Below are 24,737 nucleotides of genomic sequence, written 5' to 3'. Positions count from 1 at the left end.
GCCATGAGAATAAAAAACAATAGTAACACGGTAGATTGCCTGGTTTAATACTAGTTAACGAAGTAGAATATAGACTTTATGTGCAAGGGTTCTGTATGCCATCCTTATCTTATTTATTTTATTTGATTTTTATTCTGTGATCACACACGTTTATACTTTTCAATCTTTTCTGATCCTCGGTACCTGGAAGGGAAACATCATGTAAAAATGCAGTGTGTTTTCTCCTTTCGTCTCTGACGTCAAGGATTTGTCTAAAACCATTTTTTCCCCCTGATTCTTGAGTGTGAAGATTTTAGGTATTTTTTTAAAAATTGAAGTATTAAAATTAAATAAAAATTAAAGTATGAAATTTTTAAAATATTAAAATCTGTTTTATACAAGGCATTTTTTTCTCTCCTTTGTAGGTATTAAACCTTTCAGAAAAGAGATATGACCTTACGAAGCTTAACCCAAAGGTATGGAGTTCATCCCTTTATATTCTGCATTTTGTAAAATATGAACAATGCTTATTTTGTGCAAAAATGATTTGCTACTAGTCTTTGTGGAATGTGACTTGATAAGGAGTATTAGGAATTGTTCATATCAATTTTTTTAATTATTACTTTTTTTTTTCAGTTTGAAATAGTTAGAGATTCATAGGAAGTTGTGAAATAATACAGAGATCTCCTGTACTCCTCACCCAGTCTTTCCATTGGGAGAATCTTACAACACTAGTAGTAAAATATCTAGGTTAGGAAGTTGGCATTGGTATAGTCCATGGACCTCACTCACATTTCCCTGGTTTTGCATACATGCGTGTTTCTCAGCATCATGTGTATAGATGATAAATACTACATATATATGTATAGAACAAATCTGCACACATGATGCTTCCTCCTCCCACATCCTGGAATCTTTCATATATACTGCATATATATATATGCATGGAACAAATCTATAACAAAGATATGTATAGAAAAAATCTAAACTGCATCATATGTATAGATTTGTTCAGCCACCACAAACAAGAAACAAAACATTTCCATCAGCATGGTGATCTCTTCTTCTAGTATCTCTTTACAGTACTAGTAATCCACTCCTTTCATGATAATTTTCGTTGGTGTTTTTTTTTTAATTTTTTAATTTTTTTTTAATTTAAGTTCTGGGATACATGTGCAGAACGTGCAGGTTTGTTACATAGATATACATGTGCCATGGTGGTTTGCTGCATCTATCAACCTGTCATCTAGGTTTTAAGCCCCGCATGCTTTAGGTATTTGTCCTGATACTCTCCTCCCCCTTGCCCATCACCCTCCATGATCATTTTCAATAGCAAACTTTGGGAGAATTTTAAGACTGAGTCAACATAAGTTATGGTACATATATCTATGTATATTCTATATGTTGAAATATTTTGCAGCCATTAAAGTAACAAAGCAGAAACATGATAAGTTGCCTATTTTAATACTAGTTAATAATAGTATAGCATTTATGTATAATAGTATCTCAATTATGCTAAATGTACATAGAAAAGAGACTAAGGGATTCATGAAAACGTTGTAGTGGTTATCTTTGAGTGGTGGCAGGAATAGTGACTTTTCCTACTTCCTGGCAGTTTTCTGAAATTTCCGACAATTTTACACTATGATGTTTTTTACACTTAAGATGACTTTTGTCATAAGATAGAGTTCCTTGTCCTCGCCCTACTGACAAAAGGAAATCAAAGGAAAAACAACTCCCCCGTGTGGCCACTGTGGGCCACTGTGGACTTGTGTGAGCCTCAGGAGGCTCAGAGCTGCATTTCTGCAGAGTCTCTGTGTCCTTAGCATGGTGGTGATTTTCTTTGTCCAAGCACCAAACTTAATCAGGGTTTTGAAGGTGCTTCCTCCTTAAGTCCTGCCTTTCCAGGAGATTGTCTCTGAGGTGTTGTCTGCACAGTGTGTAGGAGATGGCTGACTGCTGTCTCCAAACTGGAATTTTAACCCCAGTGGGAGATTTTGGCAGCAGCTTGGGCCTAGGACTCCTGTTTGAGATCTCCCTGGACTGCGGCCCTCTTCACACAACCTGCACCATCAGCAACTCAAAGACCTTTCTAGAGTCGTCACCCCACCTGCGGAAGAGCAGATGAGCCCCTGGAAGAAGCGGCATCGCATGGGCAGTATAATGCTTTATTTTTTCTTCCCAGTGAAGGAAGCGGGTCCTCATGCTCACTGAGTTTTAGAAAAGGGTCACCTAGCATGCTCTTTACTCCCAAATGAAATATATCGATGATGAAAGAAGTCATTGTGAGATGGCGTCAGAAGGTTTCAGGAAATGGAAACTGAGGAAGCTCCCCTCTCTTGTTCCAGATCATGGATGTGGGCTGGCCAGAACTCCACGCACCGCCCCTGGATAAGATGTGTACCATATGCAAGGCGCAGGAGTCTTGGCTGAACAGCGACCCCCAGCATGTGGTCGTCATTCACTGCAGGGTGAGCGTGCCCACCTCTCACATTTGGGGGGTCTGGCTGGGCTTCAGCCCTTGGAGTTGAGATGGAGACCAGTGCTGCATCTGAGCACATTTCCGCTTTGAGCTGGTGTGATGTGCTCCTTATGGGTTTGTTTTTAGGTTTTCCTACTTGCTCTTAAAGAAGGAAACAGAGTGATCACACCTCCCCAAGTTCGGCTTTAGAATTTATAGGATTATGGTCCCTGAATGTGTAGCTGGACATTTGAAACTGTTGACCCCAAATTGACCACGGTTATGAGAGTAAATTGTTTCATTTTTATTGAATTTTATTTTTCATGGAAAGCCCTCCTTTTTAAAAGAGCTATGCCCTTTTCAGATGGACTGTGTCAAACTTTTCATGCCGTCTGAGTTATGGTAATCAGTTGATGGACTAGATGACGGTATGATGCCTTTGCAGTAAACATGTCGTCCTTTCCAAGTGGAGCCATTGCAGTGCAGACATGGCCTGTGCATCTTCACAGAGTGGCCAGGACTGTCTGTGTGTCAGCCCCGGCAGGCTTGGTGGGCGCCAGCAGCCTGGGTGCATAACTGACTGGCACTCCTCCTCCTGGCTGCCTCAGGTTCCTTCCATGCTTCCTCCTCCCACCTTCTGGGATCTTTCGTCTTAATTCCCAGTTTTCTTAGCTGCTTTGTACTGCTCCTCAAATGTGATTGGTGTTGAAAGGGGTTGGACTGAAAGCAAACTTACTAAGGGGTAAGTGTGTGAAGCTTAACCCTCCTGCCAGAAACTTACTATTAGTGAAAAGTTCTTATCCCAGTCACACCTTGAGTCAGGGAGGAATTCTCTGGGAAAGGATGTAGCCAGTGGGCTGGGGTAACTGTTCGTTAATGGGCAGCTCCCTATTTTGTGTGTTTGACAAAGCATTCTTAGGACCATCAAAATGTCTAGGAAGTGTTGACGGTTCAAGACAGATGTGTGTGTTTTCTTTTTTTTTTTCTTCCGGACTCTTTCACACCAAAAAACTGGACAGAAATCCATTGTATTATGGAATTTAGTTGAAAGAAGCTTCCCTTTGAGTTATATTAGACTCTCATTGTATCTTTCCTGCAAAGTCACTAGGTAGGCCAGCTTGTGGATGATGTTTACAGCTGTAAGGCATTTGATGACCACTTGATGTGCAGAAAACTTCCATCAGGGGAACACAGATGTTATTTGCTTCTCTCTGGTGTTGTCTCTTTCCTCACATCTACCTTGATCATATTTTCCCCCTAAATGGACAGGTACACACTTTAGGACCACCAAATTATCTATGATGACCTGATCTTTTCAAGTGTTATGTTAAATTATGGATCCTCCACCCAAATTGTGTTTTGGTACAAACTAAGAGAGAGAAAGAGAAAGAGAGAGAGATAGACAGACTTTTAAATAAATACAATTCTTGTTCATTAAAACAACCTATGCTTTTCAGGCTTGGTGTGGTGATTTTGACACAGTGAGCCTGATACTGATGGATCATCATTGCCTGGGATCAGGTAGTAAGCTGTTCTAAGCAGCATTCCTGACTTATGAGCCTGGGCCGAGCAGCAGCACCTGTGGAAAGTGCAGGTTCTAGGGCGCACCCAGACCTGCTGCCAGCTGCATTGTCAGAAGACTCTTGGAGTTGCTGTACTTGAAAAGTGCCACCCTTGGCCATTTATTCCATTTTAATTGTTGTTCACTTCAATTTTTTAATGAAATTGAAAGAAATGATGAGATTATTTAAAACATATGGGTCCCAGTGGGGACCACCTAGAGCTTTCTAAAATGCATCCTTTCACTAAGCAACTTTGGGCTTTCTGGACAGCTCTTGTTAGTGGAATTCATGGGAACATGTTGAAACTTCTCAGAAGTGATTTGCTAATCGCTTGCCCTCTTCTGGTGCCATGTAAACCATTTTTGAAAGGCTTAGAAATTGTGCCCTGAGAGATAAGCCCTCTTTTAATTTGAAATTGCTGATATCGATGTTAACAGAAGTTCATCATCATCACTGCGGGGGTGAAATCGCTGACGTGTGCCGAAATCCGCCTGCTTTGCAGAATGCGCGTTTCCTTCCACACATGCCAGGAATTTCTAGCATAGCTGGGCCTGTCTCGGCCTGGGCGGGAACAGAGTGAGGGTCGGTCCTGCTGTACTTCCTGTTCTGCTGTGTGATGCAGAGGCTTGTGTTTGTGTGGTTGTGTGCAGTCTCCTCCTCACCCCTGCACACCCTGGTTATTGATTGACCAGAAATGGCCTGTCGTTCTTTTGGGAGATTTCATCCACACCATACCTTTTGTTTCTCAGTCCATGGTGAAGAATACCCACAGAAAATTGTGCAATTAGTGATTCTATGATTTTTACTAAGAACAGTTCCAAGTCCGAAAGAATGGTGCTTGCACTAAAACATAACAGCCCACGAGCCTATCATGCCCTCTTGTGTTTTCTACAACCTGTGAGCTAAGAGCTATATTTACATGAACATTATATGAAGGTGTTCTACTTCAGTTCCATATGTAAAGTTTGAGTGGAACATGGCCACTTCTTATCTGTTCACGTACATCCATGTCTGCTTCCACCCACACTGCAGGGGTAGGTTTGAATAGTTGAAACAAGACCTTGCAGCCTGCAAATCCTTAAATACTTACTATTGCATTAAGAAAGACCTCATATCAGGGTACTGCTGGCCTTGTAAAATGAGTTTGAAAGTGTTTGCATTTCTTCAGCTTTCTGGCAGAGTTTGCATTAGTCTGTTTTCTGTTACTTATAACAGAATACTTGAAACTGGGTAATTTGTAAAGAAAAGGAATTTATTTCTTAATATTTATAGGGGCCGAGATGTCCAAGCTCAAGGGGCTGCATCTGGTGAGAGCCTTCTTGCTGTTGGGGACTCTCCTGAGTCCTGAGGCTGCACGGGGCATCACATGGCGAGGGGGCTCAGGGTGCTAGCTCAGGTCTCTCTTCCTCTCCTTGGAAAGCCACGAGTCTCGCTCCTGTGATAACCCTTTAACCCATTAGTTAATTTATCCACAGATGTATTAACCCATTCATGAAGGCAAGGTTCCTCATGGCCCAGTCATCTCTCTTAAAGGCCTTACCACTCAATACTGACACCTTGGAGATTAAATTTTAACATGAGTTTTGGAAGGGGCTAATATTTAAACCATAGCAAAGTTCTCTCTTTATTTCAGTGATGGAATTCATCAGTTAAGTAACCAGGTCCTGGGCTTTTCTTTGATGGGAAAGTTTATATTACTGATTCAGTCTCCTCACTTGTTACTGTTTTGTTCAGATTTTCTGTTTCTTCATGATTCAGTCTTGGTAGGTTGTATGTGTCTAGGAATTTATGAGTTTATTCCAGGTTAACCAATTTATTGCTGCATAATTGTTCATAGTATTTTTGTGTTTCTTGGTGTCTTACATGGCATCAGTTATGATGACTGCTCTTTGAGTTTTCTCTTTTTATCTTAGTCTAGGTAAAGGTTTGTCAATTTTGTTAGTCTTCAGAAAACGCAACCGTTAGTCTTCTTGAGCTTTACTATTGTTTTTCTAGTCTCTCCTTTATTTGTTTCTACTCCGATCTTTGTTTTTTCCTTCCTTTGCTAATTTGGGGTTTAGTTTGTTCTTTGCTCCTTTAGGTGCAACGTTAGGTTTTTTGTTTTTTTTGTTTTTTTGAGATGGAGTCTCGCTCTGTCGCCAGGCTGGAGTGCAGTGGTGTGATCTCGGCTCACTGCAACCTCTGATTCCCTAGTTCAAGCGATTCTCCTGCCTCAGCCTCCTGAGTAGCTGGGATTACAAGCACATGCCACCACACCCAGCTAATTTCGGTATTTTTAATAGAGATGGGGTTTCACCATGTTGGCCAGGATGGTCTTGATCTCCTGACCTCGTGATCCACCCACCTTGGCCTTCCAAAGTGCTGGGATTACAGGCGTGAGCCACCGCGCCCAGCCTAACGTTAGGTTTTTTTATTTGAGAGTTTCTTTCCTCTTTTAACATAGGCATTTATTGTCATAAACTTTCCTCTTACAACTGCTTTTGCTGCATCCCATAAGTTTTGGTGTGTTATGTTTCAGTTTTTGTTTTTCCCAAGATATTTCTAAATCTCTCTTTTGATTTTTTTTTTCTTTAACCCAATAGTTATTTAGGACTATGTTGTTTAATTTCCATAAACTTGTGAATTTTCCAAGATTCCTCCTGTCATTGATTTCTAGTTTCATGCCACTATGGTCAGAAATGATACTTGAGGCTAGGCGTAGTGGCTCACGCCTGTAATCCCAGCACTTTGGGAGGCTAAGGCAGGCAGATCACTTGAGGTCAGGAGTTTGAGACCAGCCTGGCCAACATGACGAAACCCCATCTGTACTAAAAATACAAAAAAATTAGCTGGGTGTGGTGGCACGCACCTGTATTCCCTGCTACTCGGGAGGCTGAGGCACAAGAATCACTTGAACCCAGGCAGCAGAGATTGCAGTGAGCTGAGATCATGCCACTGCACTCCAGCCTGGATGACAGAGTGAGACTCCATCCCCCCAAAAAATAAAAATTAAAGAAAAAGATAACGCATATGATTTCAGTCTTCTTAAATTCTTTAAGGTTTGTTTTGTGGCCTAACACGCCATCTATCCTGGAGAACTTTCTGTGTGCACTTGAGAAGAATGGGCATTCTGATGTGATGTTCTGTATGTGTCTGTAAAGTCTATTTGGTCTAAAGCGCAGGTTGAATACCCTGTTTTCTTATTGGTTTTCTGTCTAGGTGATCTGTCCATTGTTGAAAATGGGATACTAAAGTCCCCTATGGTTGTGGTATTTCTGTCTGTCCCTTCAGATCTTTTAATATTTGTTTTATAGGCTGGGCGCGGTGGTTCACGCCTGTAATCCCAGCACTTTGGCAGGCCGAGGCGGGCGGATCACCTGACGTCAGGAGTTCGAGATCAGCCTAATCAACATGGAGCAACCTGGTCTCTATTAAAAATACAAAAAATTAACTGGGCATGGTGATGCATACCTGTAATTCCAGCTACTCTGGAGGCTGAGGCAGGAGAATCGCTTGAACTCGGGAAGCGGAGGTTGCGGTGAGCCGAGATCATGCCATTGCACTCCAGCCTGGGCAACAAGAGTGAAACTCTGTCTCAAAAAAAAAAAAAAAAACCCAAAACAAACCAACAAAAAACTTGCTTTATATATCCATAAATAGTGCCACAAAAGCAATTGATAGTGGGGTGAATGTCACCACCATGTGTGCCTGTTTTGGCTGAGGTGCTGTTTCTTTGTAGGTGAATTACTGTCAAATATAGTTTTATGCAAGAAGCATACTTGTAGCCATACCGTTAATAACTGCACGTGTCAGGATTCAGCTGCAAAGAGTGTGTCAAGTGCCCGCATTGAGTATCTATAAGGCATGCTCTTGACTTTCACTGACAGAGAGAAGGATGCTCCTGGGTGACATTCATGTATGACTGGGCTTATCAGAATTGTTACTTGAATTTGATCAGTAGTTTCTTCTCAAGAATTTAGGGAGCTACATATTAGAGGCCCTGCCATTTTGGCTTTATGTGATTCCAGACCAGGGATTGGCAAATATTTTTAAAAAGAGCCAGATTGTATTTTACGCTTTGCAGGCCCCATGGTCTTGCTGCAAATACTCAAACCTGCCCCTGCAGTGAGGGTGGAAGCAGCCCTGGATGTAGGTAAACAGATGGGAGTGGCCATGTTCTAGTCAAACTTTGTATGTGGACACTGAAATCTGAACACATTTTCACATGGCATGGAATCTTATCTTTTCAAAATTTTTCCTCAATGGTTTGAAAATGTAAAAATGACTCGCAGCTCACAAGTTGTGGGAAAGTAGGTCATGGGCAGAAGTAGCTCCTGGGCTGTGGTTTGCAATCCGCTATTGTAGGTTGTAAGAGTGTGTTTTCGAAGGTGGCACTCTGTGGCTCTGGGTGAGGGTTGGCCTGTCCAGTTTCCGCTTCTCCTGCTGGTGTTGCTGGTTTGTGGGCTGGGCTGTTGGTGTCTGTGGTTATGGTTTGAGTGAGTCCGTTTCAGAACGTCTGCCTGGGACAGTGATTCCTCTGTGTGTAATGAGGGCGGGCTACAGGGCTATACCTGGAGCTCAGGTGCTGGCAGTGCTGCCAGTGAGCTGGAATCTATGTTCCATTCATGCTGAACTGTGTGTGCAGCCCTGATCATTATCAGCCCGTGAGCAGGCAGGCGTTTACTTCTGTCTGACCTGGATAATTAAGTCATGTTAATTGCTGCAGCTCCTGGCACAGTTTCTTCCAGCCTGATTGGGTGAAATGACAGGCAGATGCTGTGCTGATCTGCCCTCCTGGGCTTCTACGGCTGCTCCAGTTAGCACCCGCTCTTACTGTTTGCACCCAGCGTGCAGGTTACCTGTTGCAGAGACTCCAGTTGCCCTGGGTACTGACTCTCCCAGACAGGAAGGCTGCGGATAATGCTGGCCTAACCTCCAAAGCAAGCTCTCTATTATTTTGTCCACTAGTGAGTCTTTTCCTGTTCTAATTACATGTCTGCTGTGGGATTTCAGAGAAAATCAGCTCATTTTTTGTCTCCTGCAGGGCGGGAAAGGACGCATAGGAGTGGTCATATCGTCCTACATGCATTTCACCAACGTCTCAGCCAGGTAGGATGAAGATGTCAGCCCACTGTCTTGAGGTGCTAAAAGCTGAGCCTGCATGGAACTGAAGGCTGTCTGCGCGGGAGCTGTTCTGGGCACCAAGGGCTCAGCTGACCTGTGTTTCCCATCCCCCAGTGCTGGGGTGGTCAGCGCCTGGGAACCCAGCTTCCAGTTAATCGTTCACACTTGTGAAAGTGGCATTTTCCAGGTTGAGTGGCTATGTGTGATTGATTCTAAGTACTTCCATGGAGGCATTAAAAAAATAAGTGGCCCCACTGTCCCTTATTCTCTAATAGAGAATTCTCTAATAAAGAATAACAGAGGTAAAAGTCACCATTATGAAAATTAAGAACAGAGTGGTCTCACTAAATCAGTTCATACCTTGTATATAATGATGGTGACAGCCACCTCTTTTGCAGGCACTGGGCCTCTGGGAAGTGTACTGAATATTTTCATTTTCTTCCTGAATTCTCCTAAGTAACCCATGAAGCAGTTACTATCATTCCCATTGCATGGGTGAGGGAAGCGAGGCTCAGAGGAGCCAGGCAGCTTGCTCATGATCTCACAGCCCAGGAGTGGGGAGCCAGGTCTGGGCTGGTTTCCATGAGATGGAACTGTAATCGTGGAGAATTTGGAGGTGCCACTCGGGTCCCCTTAGCCAGGCATGACACAAACATGGTAGGGCCACAAGGACCTCAGCCCTACGCCCATCCTCCTGGCCCTGGGCAGCTGTGGTGTACACCCCGGACCCTTCCCAGAGTGCAGATCTTCACTCATGCTGAAATACAGTGCAGAAAATATCATTATTTGTGGAGTCTGCATTTGCATCTGCCCTGTCTTCTCAATGGCCTCTTTGTAAAGCCTGAGCTTTCCATTCTGAGGAAATAGAAGCTTATTCATATCAGCCAATAAACCTTTTCCTTTCTAGCACCAAGGAGTGAAATTTGACTTTCTGAATGTTTTCTCTGGAAACCAATAGGGGAGTTGGTGCCTGCCAGGGAGGAAACCAACCCCCAAGTGAAAATCAGCCACCCTCTTGGTGAGAATAATCATCGATGTGTGTGTGCCAGGAAAATCGAGATTCCTGGGCACATCCATCCCTCAATGATGCCAAAGACATTTGGTAGGTGACCAAACATAGCCTGGCTGGTTCTGGACAGAGACCGCCTGAGCATTTTTTTTTTTTTAAGACAGAGTCTTGCTCTATTGCCCAGGTTGGCGCAATCTCGGCTCACTGCAACCTCCGTCTCCCAGGTTCAAGCTATTCTCCTGCCTCAGCCTCCTGAGTAGCTGGAATTATAGGTGCATCGCACCATGTGCAGCTAATTTTTTGTATTTTTAGTAGAGACGGGGTTTCACCATGTTGGCCAGGCTGGTCTTGAACTCCTGACCTCAGGTGGTCATTCACCTTGGCCTGCCAAAGTGCTGGGATTACAGGCGTGAGCCACCACGCCCAGCCACACCTAAGCATTTCTATCCCCAGCAAAGTCATACTGCCTGAACTAAAGTTCCATGCACTGTGGATAGTCCTGAATTTTTGGGGAAGGGTAGATGTCTAAGGACTAAAAGCACACCTTTGACACTCTTGCTGCAAACTCTGTTTTCTCTTAATAGTCAGTATGTATTTCAGCTGCATGTGTCAGGCAGTTTACCTGAATGATCTAAGCCTCAGCATCCTTACCTGGAAAATGATGGTAGTCCTACTTCCCAGAATGTTGTGACAGTTCAACATATCATTGCACAAAAAGCACTTAGAACAGCATCGGTACTCAGGTTATTGGCTATCATTAAAGCTGCTGTGATTAGTAGGAGTAATAGTATTAAGTGCCTTTCAATTAAATACGCTGACACTACATACTTTTTGTGACTTGCTTTTCTACATTAATATCATTTTATATGCATCATTCCCCGACATCATTTCAGTGGCAGCATAGCACTTTATTCAATGGATATGTTATGTATTTAAGCATTTGTTGATTTTGCCTGTCCAAGTTGCTTCCAGTTGTGTGTGTGTGTGTGTGTGTGTGTGTGTGTGTGTTTAAGATGGAGTCTCACTCTGTTGCTGGGGCTGGAGTGCAGTGGTGTGATCTTGGCTCACTGTAATCTCCACCTCCCGGGTTCAAGTGATTCTCCTGCCTCAGCCTCTCGAGTAGCTGTGATTGTAGGTGACCGCCACTATGCCCAGCTAATTTTTTGTATTATTAGTAGAGATGTGGTTTCACCATATTGGCCAGGCTGGTCTTGAACTCCTGACCTCGTGATTCGCCTACCTTGGCCTCCCAAGTGTGTTTTTTTGTTGTTTTTTTTTTAAATTTAGGTTGCTTCCAGTTGTTTTCTACTACAAAGCTTGCCATGATGAACACATTCTTATACATACATCTGTGATCATCTCTACAATGTTCCCTCTTAGATTATATTCCAGAAGTAGAGTAATCCCAGGTAGCAGAAGCACACATTTGAGGTCTTTATCAAAAACTGCAAACAGAAGAAAACAGAAACTTCAAGTCACCAGAAAACAGGAACATTCTTGTATCAACATCATAAAAATAAGAGTTATAATGACACAACCAGTACTAATATTATTACTACTAATAATATTACTATGGAAAATAAACACTGGTCAAAATGTATTCTCAGCATTTAATAAAACAAGGAATTCCAGAAAAAGGAATGCTTAAAAGTCACTGGGAGGCTATGGAGCTGCACTCTCCTGCTCAGTATGTGATGGACTCGGTGCTAAAGTAGGCCCTTCTGTTTGTGACTGCCCTACCAGCACAGTCCCTTGCCTAGCAAATGCACATAGCAAGTTGTCCATTTTATAGCATTCTGTGAAAGTCATATCACACTCAGCTTACTTTTGAGTATGTTTCTTTTTCCTCCTGCCTGTCTCTCTAGCTGTATTTTTATGAAGTCCACAGCGCTTATGTACATCATTTTTCTAGAGGGGCACAGACACATTTTCCTAAGTAAGGGGCCACTTTATCAGGTTTTGTTGTTGTTGTTGTTGTTTTGAGATGGAGTCTCACTCTGTCACCCAGGCTGGAGTGCAATGGTACGATCTCTGCTCACTACAGTTTCCACCTCCTGGGTTCAAGTGATTCTCCTGCCTCAGCCTCCGGAGTAGCTGGGATTATAAGCACCCACCATCATGCCCGAATAATTTTTATATTTTTAGTAGAGACTGGATTTCACCCTGTTGGCCAGGCTGGTCTTGAACTCCTGACCTCAGGTGATCCGCCCCCCCTTGGCCTCCCAAAGTGCTGGCATTGCAGGCGTGAGCCACTGCACCCGGCCTATCAGGGTTTTAAGGAAGCATTTGGCCCAAGTAAGTTTGAATTGTTAAGACATCACACTCATTTTCCAGGATTTGTGCTGAAGTCAGACCAGGAAACCCCACGAATGCCCTGCTGTGAGGTTTCTGGAAGTTTCCCTCGGATACTACCTGTCAGCATTGTGGAGCTAGCATTGACGGTCAAATATGTTGTTGGAAAGCAGGGTTACTTTCTGTGGCAGTCACTTCAAAAACAATGCTGCAGCCCCGAGGCCTCAGACACTTTTCCAACCTCAGTGCCCTGCGGCCTTCTTAAGCCCAGTCCTGGGAGTGACGTACTAGCGGGGCACAGGCTGGCCCGCTTGTGTCCCGAGGGTGCCTCTTGGGACTTCATGGGGGAGTCCATTCCCTGTTGTGCTCTGGGTTGCTCCCTGCATCCTCGTGGTCCTGAGACTTGAGTCTGCCTGCTTTTCTCTCGCAGAGCCCACTTAAAAAGGTCTTCTTTATTTAGGAAGTAGGGTAGCCAAGGGACAGTTTTGGACACCAGCCCTACCACCTGCCTGCTGAGAAGCCTTAGTTGGTTTTTCTGCAAGCTGGGTATTCAGCACTTTTAAGTATCCTACCTTTAGATAAGGTGCTGTTAGGTCAGATGAAAATTCTGACCCTGCACTATGGCTCCCACTTTGAGCACAGTATATTCCTGCAGGGGAAATGAAGTCTAAGAAGAGACAGGTGGATTGGGTATGCACAGGTGCAGCAAAGGGTGAAGCCCCTTGTGGGAGCTGGTCACTTTGAACAGCCATGAGACACATCCCCCATCACACACCCACGTGGTGTGAGCTCCATTGAGTTGACTCTTTCTCTCTCTCTCCCCTCCAGCGCTGACCAGGCCCTTGACAGGTTTGCAATGAAGAAGTTTTATGATGACAAAGTGTCAGCTTTAATGCAGCCTTCCCAGAAACGGTATGTATACATCCCCAAAGCCAGAGTGAAGAGGTGAATGAAATTTTACATATAAAAATGCGAAAACAGAAGAGGCATCTCCTTTGTCCCAACACCTGAATGGGATTCCTGGGTCATGCTGAAGACTATGAAGCGGGTAGTGGGGGAGGCTTGTCCCTCCCACAGGTTAAGGACCAAGCCATCCTGTGTGTCTGTAGTGAGAGAGCCCCCTATGCTGCTAGCTTGCACTGAGAGGTAGAGGGAGGACTTGCCCCAGTTGCCATCTTCCTCTCTGGCAGGGAGTGAGTTTTGATTTCCATTATTATGTTGAAACTTGGTTCCGTTGGCTAGACCAGGGGTCAGTGAACTCTCTCTGCAACAGACTAGAGAGTGGATATTTTAGGCTTTGCAGGCTGCAGGATCTTTATCACAACTGTTCTAACATGAAAGCAGCCCTGGGCAATATGGAAATCAAGGAATGTGTCTACATTCCAGTAAAACTTTACTTACACAAACACATTAGCAGTTGCATTTGGCCAATTCTTGTAGCTGATCAGTTCCCTGAGGCCACGGAGTATTTTTCTGTCATGCTGCCCATCTCTCCCTTCTCTACTCCTGGGCATGGCCCCTGGAAAGAGCTCAGTAAGTGATGGGGAATAGCCATGGGGTGCAGAACTTTCTCCGTTTGCTGCCTGCCCCAGCAGGCTGAGGTCAAGAACCTGAGCAGGGCTGGCTGAGGGGCAGTGAGAAGGACCCACAGCTGGCTCCCCATCCAGGTGCACTTCCTCCACAGATGGTGACACCTAGAGCCATCCAGGTAGCTCCATGGCATATTTCAAAGCCCACAGCAGGGAATTTGTAGGAGAATTGCCAAGGCTATTGCCAAATGATATTCCTCTTTGGAGACAGGTAGTTGCACACCAGGCCTTTTGTGTGCAAGTTTTGATGCCTTGTATCTGTTTTCTCCAGTGCACCTGAGGGCTGTGTCAGCAGACATGGGGGTAGACGGGCAGAAAGGGATTTCAAGCATCACCAGAGGCACCTTTTCCTTTGGTCTTGCTATTTCCAATGGCCTGGCTCTGTTTCTCTTGAAACTGGGTGCATGGGCTAGGGTGTGGGACCATGGTCAGCAACAGGGCCCACATACAATGCAAGTTGTGTGCAGAAAATCCAGCATTTTATAAAATATTTTAGTTAAACAGTCACTTGGTTTTTTGTTTTTTTTTTTCTTTCCATAAAGTGTTATTTCTTTGTTGAACAGTTTCCAAAATCATGACATTCACGTGATCTCCTGCATGGAAAATGAGGTATAAATAGGGAGTATCCTGTGCAGAATGCTTGGCACACAGGAAGTACAGCTGTCATCTTTCCTTTTTTTTTTGTTCTTATTTCTTACGGCACCAGCAGCTTGTTTATAACTTTAAAAGAATATGGGAAAAGGGGGAAAGTTTCTCCTCATTTTCTTTTTTTTTCTTTTCTTTTTTTTGAGACGGAGTTTCACTGTCGCCCAGGCTGGAGTGCAGTGGCCGGATCTCAGCTCACTGCAAGCTCTGCCTCCCGGGTTTACGCCATTCTCCTGCCTCAGCCTCCCGAGTAGCTGGGACTACAGGTGCCCGCCACCTCGCCTGGCTAGTTTTTTGTATTTTTTTTAGTAGAGACGGGGTTTCACCGTGTTAGCCAGGATGGTCTCGATCTCCTGACCTCGTGATCCACCCGTCTCGGCCTCCCAAAGTGCAGGGATTACAGGCTTGAGCCACCGCGCCCGGCCTCTTTTTTCTTTTTTTGAAACAGGGTCTTGTTCTGTCACCCAGGCTGTAGTGCAGTGGTACAGTCTTGGCTCACTGCAGCCTCAACCTCCTGGGCTCAAGCAATTCTCCCACCTCAGCCTCTTGAGTAACTGAGACTACAGGCGTACATTACCACGCCCAGCTAATTTTAAAATGTTTGTGGAGACAGTGTCTCCCAGGTTGTGGTGGGAGGCTGTGTTGCCCAGGCTGGTCTTGAACCCCTGAGTTTGAATCATCCTTCTGCCGTGGCTTCCCAAAATGCTGGGATTGCAGGTGGGAGCCACAGTGCCCTGCTCTTCGCATGTTCCCATGCCCAAGGTTTTCATGCATCCTTCCCATCACTGCACATTTGAAGCCAGAGCATTTGCATTTTTTAATGTTTGCTGGATTCAGTTTTACATTCCAAGGTTAATCCCTCTGCTCCTGAGATTAGGGAAATGCCCCTTACTCCTTGCTCTTTTCCTTTTATCTTGACCAGAGCCTGCATGAAAAGATGCTCACCAAATGGTAATCGAGTGTGTAAACAACTGAATGAATGCATAAGATAAATCTGGAGGACAGTTTGAGACCAGAAGAACGTGTGATGACAGCTTGTATGGGAATCGGCTCTGTGATGGGAGGCTTCTTTGTTGTCCTGATTGGCCTGGGGAGTGAGATGGGTGTTCTGCAGGCTGTTTTAGGACTGAGCTCAAGAAATCATTTTAAAGTCACACGTGTAATAATCACTCTTGAGAATAATTAATTAGCGTGGAATTTGTGGCTGGGAAGTTCAGAAGTCTCAACAGCAACTCTGATGGGAGGTGAATCTTTGTTACCTTGTTACACTAAAACGCCATGGAGCAGTTGGCCCATGGAGCTGACCCATAAAACTTACATGTGTCCATGTAAGCTTTCTGTTTTTATACCTTCCTTGTCTTCAGCAAACCATGAGAAGCAGCTTGTTGACACCCCGGTGTGGCCTCCTGTTGGTGCTCATTACCACCATTGTGTTATTGAGGCACCCCTGAACTTCCTTACCTAAAGTTGGAAGCCTTCCTCTTTGAGAAGTAGTTAAAAAGAAATACTGGGTGTGGCACAGTGACTCTAGCCTGTAATCCCAATTCTTTGGGAGGCTGAGGCAGGACAATCCCTTGAGTCCAGGAGTTTGAGATTTACCTTAGCAACACGGGAAGACCCCATCTCTCTAAAAAAAAATTAGCTGGATTTGGTGGCACATACCTGTAGTCCCAGCTACTCTGGAAGCTGAGGTGGGAGGATCCCTTGACCCCACGAGTTGGAGGTTACAGTGAGCTGTAATTGCCCTGCTGTATGCCAGCCTGGATGACAGAGCTAGACCCTGTCTCCTCCTATCCCCCAAAAATCCTGGTATAGTTTTGGTTTATTATCAGCATCATGGAAATAATATTAAAATTATTAATGCTTCTGACATCTCTTTTCTTTTCCACCTTTCCTTTCTTTCTGAGAGAATTGAGACAGCAACACACGTTTCTTGGCGCCATCACTGAGTTAATGGGGAAAGTGACAGGTAGCCAGTTGATCTCTCCTGCATGTTGCCTGCCAAGGTGACCCTGGGAGGCTCCAAGTGGGACTCACCTAAGACCATCAGTCATGTTGTCTTATTTGGGTGTCTCTTTGAGGTAAAGGGAAGACAGACCAAACAAATGTCTTGGCATGCAGAAATCAGGATGTCCTAGAAATAATGCTATATAGTGTTACTGGTGGAAGGTATCAGAGTTACCAGCAGTGAATCTGTGAGGGTCTGCAGCAACCTCAGTTCTTGCCTGCTCAGAAGAAATAATTTGACTGAGAGGCATAAGGTAGAAAAGAGACACAGGCAAGTTTCAGAGCCGGAGTGGAAGTTTATTTTAAAAGGCTTTAGAACAGGAAAGAAAGGAAAGTATGCTTAGAAGAGACTCAAGCAGGCACATGAAGGTCAAGTGTGGTGTTTAACCTTGGTCCTAGACTTTATAGACTGGCCCACTTCCCACGTCTTGTGCCCCTTTCCCATGATTCTTCCCTTAGGGTGGGCTGCCCACATGCATACTGCCCTCCTTTTGCTTGGGAAGTGAGCACATGCAGTGTGTTTAGGAAGTTGTACGCATGCCTATCTAAGGGTTTCTTCCCTTTTCTGGTGATGTGCCCCGAGAAGGTCATACTCTGCCATTTTGTCTGTTAATGCATGTGCCTGAGAAGTTGTGTCTCCCTGGAGCCTGCATTCAATTAACAGTGCAATGGGCGTGGACCATCAGGAAATGGCCTCCTCCTGGCACCGGCTGTCAGTGTATCACTTTCAGAGAGGCAATGTGGTAATTGCCGAACCATTACCCAACATTCCTAGTGGGTGCGGAAAGAGCCCTCTCCTGTCCTGCTCATGCCTGTTTAACTACCTTGTAAAAATGACATTATTTGGTTTTTGATATTTCTGTCATTTTTGACACAGTATCTCAGGTGCCTGAAGGGATACTTTAAAGATACAAGGGGAGTAGTTTTGCACATTCTCTAAAGGATGAGGCTCCTCAGGTAGCCACTGAGAGGCTTCTGTAACCGACAAGTGGGTTCATTATTCAATGCCTAGATAGAGCTGATTTACCAAGACAGGGGAATTGCAGTAGAAAAAGTTTAATTCATGCAGAGCTGACTGAACAGGAGAACAGAGTTTTATTACTACCCAAATCAGCCCCCTGGAAAATTTGGAGGCTTGGGTTTTTCAAAGATATTTTGGGGAGAAGGGGATGGCTAGGGAATGGGTGCTGCTGAGTGGTTGGGGGTGCAATCATAGGGGAAAATGGCCCTCTTGCCTCTGAGTCCGCTTCTGGGTGGGGCCAGAGAACAGTTGGCAGGTCAGGTAGAGCTGTCAGTTGTCAGAAATGTAAAAGCCTGAATAGACACCTCAAAAGGCCAATCTTAGGTTCTACAATGGTGATGTTATCGCTAGGAGTAATTGAGGAAGTTGCAAATCTTGTGATCCCCAGAGTAAACTTTTAAGTCTATACCTTGGCAGAATTCAAGCTGCTTTCATCCTTCCAACGTGGTGGTCTTGCATTAGTTTTACAAAGGCGGTTTAGTTTTGGGCTATTATCATTTAAACTATAAACTTTACTTTCTCCTAAAGTTAGTTTGGTCCAAGCCCAGGAATAGCCAAGGGCAGCTAGGAAGTTAAAGGCAAGATGGCTGTTGGTTACATTAGGTCTCTTTCACTGTCATACTTCTCTCACTGTTAAAATTTTTGCAAAGGCCATTTTACTTAATGCCCGTGTGGCCTCACCCTGCACATCCTCCTTGCTGCCCACAGCCTACGGAAAAAGGGTGACCATTCCTCAGGGATCCGCACACTTTGCCTGGGCCCAGACATCCGCTCTGAATCACCACCTCTGTGGGCAAAGCCACCTACACTCTGGAAGCATCTCTCAGGAGAGCAGAGCCTGTGGCAGATATGTTTTGGTCTACTCTGACCCTTATGCCCATGCAACTGAGTCATCTTTGCCGCAATTCCAATGTGTAGGTCTCATTATTCTCCCCATTACACGAGAGGGAAGGGAATGCTCAGCAGAATGTTAAGTAACAGCCCAGGCTTGGCTCACACCAACAGGTGGCCCAGCTCACCTTTCCTGGCCCATTGGTGCTGCCCCTGCAGGCGTGGCTGACTCTGTGAGTGCTGGGAATGTGGAATGAGTAAGCTGTTGGGAAAGATGTCCTGTGACGATGGTTCTTGTTGCTGGGAAAAGTAACTTTTGAATGCTGATTTTTATGCACCCACATTTTCAGACAGATTTAAGCTTACGTCTAGTGCAACTCAAATGTTTAGGGAGATTTATGGAGATTCCAAATGGAAGTTTTTGCTGTTAGAAGTGACTGTGAATAATGCAAGGCAACTGAAAATTTCAAGCTGCTTTATGTTCGTTTACTTACAAGTTAAAAGCAATCCTTTAGTTTTTAAAATGTACTCACTGGTTTGAGAAGAAGCATGGAAAACATCATCTCCAGGGAGTTATTTCCTAAAAAGAAAGAAAATATAGCAATGGGAAAATAATGGAGCTGTTTTTGTAAAGTATCTGGTTTCTAATCTTTTCAGCTCTGAAAACTGTGTTGACTAAGTAGGAACATTTTATTTTGGATAAGGCTGTTGGGATGGTCTTTAGAGGGCATCGGATACCCTACCACTGATTCATTTATATCTACTTTTAATGCCACAGATAAATGCCATGTATACGAAGTTAAAGTTGATCCTTTCCATAGTCGGCTGGATAAACTAATTGTGCAATTCTGTCCTATTATGTTCGTTTCCTCTTCTTTTCTTTTTTTTCTTCGAGACAGGGTCTTGCTCTGTCACTCAGGCTGGAGTGCAGTGGTACAATCTAGGCTCATTGCAACCTCTGCCTCCTGGGTTCAAGTGATTATCATGCCTCAGCCTCTTGTGTAGCTGGGATTAGAGGCGCGTGCCACCATGCCCATCTCATTTTAAAATTAATTAATTAATTAATTTTTTTTGTAGAAACAGGATTTCAGCATGTTGGCCAGGCTGGTCTCAAACTCCTGACCTCAGGTGGTCCGCCCACCTCAGCCTCCCAAAGTGCTGGGATTATAGGCGTGAGCCACCGTGCCTGGCCTCCCTTATTTTCATCCATAGCTGAATGTTCTTTTCTTTGGTAATGATGGTAGTTCTCTAAGAAGTCACTCACAAACTCAGTGCTATTACCTGTGCCTGACTATCTGTCTGCAATCTCACAGCATTCACTACAGCTTATATTTGCAGTGAACTTTTTTGTTTTTATAAGGCATTGCTATTTAAAAAAAAATGTTTTTTAAAGGCTTGCTTTTATTTGGGATTTTGAACAATTATGTTTCTTTTTTTCTTTAATCTTATTAAGAAAGCCTGTGAAGGAAGAAAAAAAAACTGCATTTACCTTAGCATTTTATGTCTTTAATTTATCTGAAAACATGATGCATAAAAAGTTGATTTCTATAAAGGTCAGATGAGAATTATATTCCAAGAGGTTACTTTTCAGTTGGTTAAGCTATCACCTGAGCAGCCCTTTGTAGACGGACCTGGGAAGTGATCACTGTTGAGAGCTGGTTTTGGGGAGAAAACTCTGGAGTCCTGGATCCTAGGCAGTGGTAGCCTCCTTCCCTTCCCCTCTGACCACCACTGGGCTTGTGGTCCTGGACTTTGGCCTTCTTTGGGAGCTTGTGGCAAAACAGAGTTCTTCTGCCATCAGCTTGGCCCTCCTCATCTGAAAGAAATACTTCTTGTGCTTCGTCTGGTGGCAGGGGCAACAATTCCAGCCAGGCCACATCAGCAGAAATGAAGCTCTGTGACCACAGTATGGGACAATACCTGGGTCAGGGAGAGGCTGTGGTTTCCCAGAGGACGGCTCTCTGCCTCTCATAGGACCTTGGTGCTAACTCTGGGCTCAGCTGCTTGGACGCCTTACGCTGCCATGACCAGGAGCCCCTCAGGCCCAGCGCTCCAGAACCTTCTATGTTTGCATGAAGTCATGAAACCAACATCGACTTCACCTAGATGCCTGGTCCAGGTGCACATGGGGCACTGAGAACACCCCCAGGGAACAGGGTTGTCTCAGCCGCATGGTCACTGCAGAACCACCCGAGCACATGGCCGGGCGGTGAGGGACTCAGTGTGCCACTGACAAACCGGATGAGCTGAGGAAGCTGATTTCCCAGTGTCCAGGGCTGCCCCATGCTGGAGGGAGGGCAGAACTGCCCCAGAGGAGGTGACTCAGGCCCCTCAATGCGGGCATTTGTGGTTCCTCACTTTTACTCAAAACCAGGGAGCCAAAGGACCCATGAAATCCACAATGCGTAAAATGTGCATGATTAAAAATACACGATTCATGCATTCCTCTGCCTACGTACAACTGAGGGTGAGAAGTCTTGTTGCCAGGGTGGAAAGTACCCTGCAGGGGAGGCGTGTGGGAGCCGCCTGGCGGTCTGGTCATCGGCCTCACAGGGTTCCCACGTCTCCAGGCTGATTGACCTCTGCCACTCTTACGAGATTTTGCCCTGTTCTGAGAGAGCAGAAGAGAAGTTTGCTGCTAGGAAGATGGAAATACTGACATGTCCTGTTTCTCACTATGAATTGTAACTAAACTGAAGCAAACTCGCTTTTCCAACGTTTTCCTAGTGGGTGGACTATAGATAGGCCGTTTTCCTTTTTTTGGTAATGTTTAACAGAAATCTTCTCTTGTTTTGTTTGTTTGTATACAAATTTAACTGCTTGAATAAGGGTGTGGATTGCCAGCGTAAGTGAGAGATTTTTTTTCTTAACACAAATAAGGTCCGTGATGGCCGTTTCTGGCTTATGGTAGGATGGTTGTAGGTGCTGGCAGCACAGTCACCTGCCACTTCCTGCCTCAGTCTGCTGTGGTAATAGAGAGATGCATAGATTGTTAAATATTGTGGGGTTTCTGGTTGTTTGGGTTTTTCTTGAAAAGATTACAGTACTTTGGTGGAGACAGATATGGAAACACAGATTCAATGCAAGATGTTGAGGCTACAGTGGAGGTTGTGTGGGTGCAGTGGCCATGGTGAGGGACCTCAGGGCAGGGGCCACGCCAGGCAGGGCATCAGCAGGCAGGGCAGGCCAGGGAAGCGTCAGAGAACTTGGCAAGCCTCCGGCTCATCTTTCTGTCACTGCCGCCACGTCATGCCTCATGAGGACCTCGGCAGTCAGATGCTCCTAGTGTAGAAGCTTCCCTCTTGACCACCAAATGCTCATGGAAGTTGTGCACGGTCAGGATTGGAAGCATAAAGCTGACGCCTAGAACTCAGAGAGGCTGATGACCTGCGTGGCCTTCACCTTTGAAGCTGGGCCCTGAAGAGAGAGGGACAGCAGGAAGGAGAGCCTCTCATCAGATGTGGCATGGAAGGCTGTGGGATAGGAGGGGAGTGTGGACTCCAGCCTTTTCTTAGGGCTCCTGAGTATGAGCAGAAAGCAGCAGGTGCAGTGAGTGGTTCTGGGCCTCAATCACGTGACCCTGCTGTGGTGAGGTGCTAGTGACAGAGCACATGCTCACCGGTGTGCCAGGCCTCTGCTTCCTGCTGCTCACCAGTGGAGGTCATGATGGTCTGTGGCCTGGCTTTGCCCGGCGATTGGTCAGTGGACAGGCACAGAGGTCTTTCAGATGTGGGATGCTCAAGCCGAGACGCCGGTTGTGCCTTGGTGTCCCTGGTGCCTGCTGCGCTAGTGGGAAGCCATCAGACCTGTGGGCGCAGCACCATGCTGAGAACCCCTGGCTGTGAGCAGTGGACCAGTTCTCTCCCAGAGCCCCAGACCCAGCCGGGTTGTGTTTCTCCTTGAGTTCCCTTCTCAGCAGGGGCTGAGGACACTTCTGGGAAGTCTAACTCAGCTGTCCTTTTGCAGGTATGTTCAGTTCCTCAGTGGGCTCCTGTCCGGATCGGTGAAAATGAATGCCTCCCCACTGTTCCTGCATTTTGTCATCCTCCACGGCACCCCCAACTTTGACACAGGTGGAGGTGAGTGTCCTCTACGACGTGGCACCTGCGATTGGCTGGTCCAGACTTGGGGCTGCTCCTTTCTGAGAGGGTCCCGGATCTGCTCCTCTGCCTCCCTGGCAATTGACTGTGTCCCCCTTCTGTGGTCAGAGCGCCATGTTTATGTGGTTGGGCCAAGTTATTTAATCAGGGGAGGGAGAGGCGGCCAGCAAGGGGGATCAGAAATACCCCTGTGTATATTCACAGTGACTCGGGCAGACAAGCATTGTTCTGGGCTGCAGCCCTGGTGGGTCAGCTGTGCAGTTGGCCTTGAGGTCACAAGCCATGGCAGAAGCCCAGTAAGAGAGACATGAATGTGATCCTGGTGCATCTCATGAACCCATCTCCTCCTTCTCCTTTAAAATGACCCCACAGGAAAGCACACAGTATGTAGCTGAGAGTGAGGACCCTGAGCCCTCCTCCCTGTCCCACTTAGATGAACACAGCACACGACTGGGGATCAGGGCCCTGTTCCTACATCCGCAGTTACCCAAAGGTGCACACAGAGCATATGGCTGAGGATCAGCAGGGCCCTATCCCTCCTCCCTAGTCCCATGCAGGTGCACATGGCACATGGCACATGGCTGAGGGTCAGGGTCCTGTCTTCTCCTTCCCAGTCCCGTGCAGGCACACACAGCACAGGGTTTGGATTCAAGACCCTGTCCCTCCTCACCAGTCCCATGCAGGTGCTTGTTCATAGATTTCTTTTGTCTCTGAAGTACATCTGTGCCTTCAGGTCCCCCTGGTCATCACGGCCAGAGTGACCTTGCCAAGCTGCTAGTTGCTTTGGAAGCAGCCTGGCTTCAATTCAGGAGCCTTTGACACCCTTTGGTTAAAGGTCAAACTGTGTTACTCTGCAGGCCTCTAGGACGGGGTCCGGGCTTTTCCTGCAGCAACCCTGTGGCTCCATGCACTGCCTTCCCAAACCTCAAAGGTCACAGGTGCAGTCTCCTGGTCTCCTCATCCCTTTCTTTCTTTCTGTTTACCAAATTCCTGTTCGTTCTGTACCAGTCATGCCTCTACAGACAGTTGTGCCTTTCTTTCAGTGTGCCGGCCCTTTCTGAAGCTCTACCAAGCCATGCAGCCTGTGTACACCTCCGGGATCTAGTGAGTGCTGCTGCTGCTGCTGCTGTGGGATCTGGATGGCTCAGGGAATTGCAGCTGAGCCTCAGCTGCCTGTCCTGCAGGAAGAGGATGGGAGGGTTCAGGTCAGAGAATGCCAAGAAGTCAAAGAAGAGTCCAGAGGGGAAAACACTGGGGTGGCCTGTGATTCAGCATCATGCCTCTGCCCTCCCTCCTGCCCTGCACCACTGTCTTTGGGCTGTCACACCAGTTGGCTCCATTAAGGGACATGGGAGCTAGAGGGCCCATTTGCTTTTTGGAGTATGGGGAGAGAGGGCCATTTGCTTTTTGGAGTATGGTGGCCCCTCGGTTTTCAAGGGGGATTGATCCCAGAACCCCCTTTGATTACCCAAATCCGAGGATGTTCAAGTGTGTTTTATAAAACGGCATTGTCTTGAACTCCTGACCTCAAATAATCCACCTGCCTCGGCCTCCCAAAGTGCCAGGATTACAGGTGTGAGCCACCGAGTCCCTGGCCATCATGGTGAAACCCTGTCTCTACTAAAAATAAAAGAATTAGCCAGTCTTGGGGTTGCGCACCTGTAAACCTAGCTACTCGAGGTGGAGGCAGGAGAGTCACTTGAACCTGGGAGGTGGAGGTTGCAGTGAGCCGAGATCGCACCACTACAGTCCAGGCTGAGTGACAGAGCAAGAGTCAAAGAAAGAAAGGCCAGGTTTGGTGGCTCATGCCTGTAATTCCAGCACTTTGGGAGGCGGAGGTGGGCAGATCACAAGGTGAAGAGATTGCAATCATCCTGGCCAACATGGTGAAATCCTGTCTCTACTAAAAATACAAAAATTAGCCAGGTGTGGTGGCATGTGCCTGTAGTCCTAGCTGCTTAGGAGGCTGAGGCAGCAGAATTGCTTGAACCTGGGAGGCAGAGGTTGCAGTGAGCCGAGATCGTGCTACTGCACTCCAGTCTGGTGACAAAGTGAGAATTGGTCTCAAAACAACAACAACAACAAAAAACCCTGGCATTGTATTTTCATATAACCCATGAGTATTCTCCTGTATACTC

At 45.9% G+C, this 24,737-nt stretch overlaps 1 protein-coding gene across 1 annotated transcript in view; it reads left to right on the top strand.

The window, feature by feature from the left end:
- Window positions 1-24,737, top strand: part of TNS3 (tensin 3) — a 321,347-nt gene that overhangs the window by 147,249 nt on the left and 149,361 nt on the right. The window contains exons 7-12 of the mRNA XM_011946796.1: window positions 405-455; window positions 2,328-2,450; window positions 9,026-9,090; window positions 13,235-13,318; window positions 22,466-22,578; window positions 23,643-23,703. Of these exons, the coding sequence (XP_011802186.1) occupies window positions 405-455; window positions 2,328-2,450; window positions 9,026-9,090; window positions 13,235-13,318; window positions 22,466-22,578; window positions 23,643-23,703 (497 nt within the window). The remainder of the gene's footprint in view (window positions 1-404; window positions 456-2,327; window positions 2,451-9,025; window positions 9,091-13,234; window positions 13,319-22,465; window positions 22,579-23,642; window positions 23,704-24,737) is intronic.

The sequence above is a fragment of the Colobus angolensis genome, unplaced genomic scaffold (assembly GCF_000951035.1).
Source record: "Colobus angolensis palliatus isolate OR3802 unplaced genomic scaffold, Cang.pa_1.0 Scaffold253, whole genome shotgun sequence".
In the NCBI taxonomy this organism is placed as follows: Eukaryota; Metazoa; Chordata; class Mammalia; order Primates; family Cercopithecidae; genus Colobus; species Colobus angolensis.
Note: the sequence above shows the minus strand (reverse complement) of the source record. Positions and strands in the feature narration are given on the sequence as shown.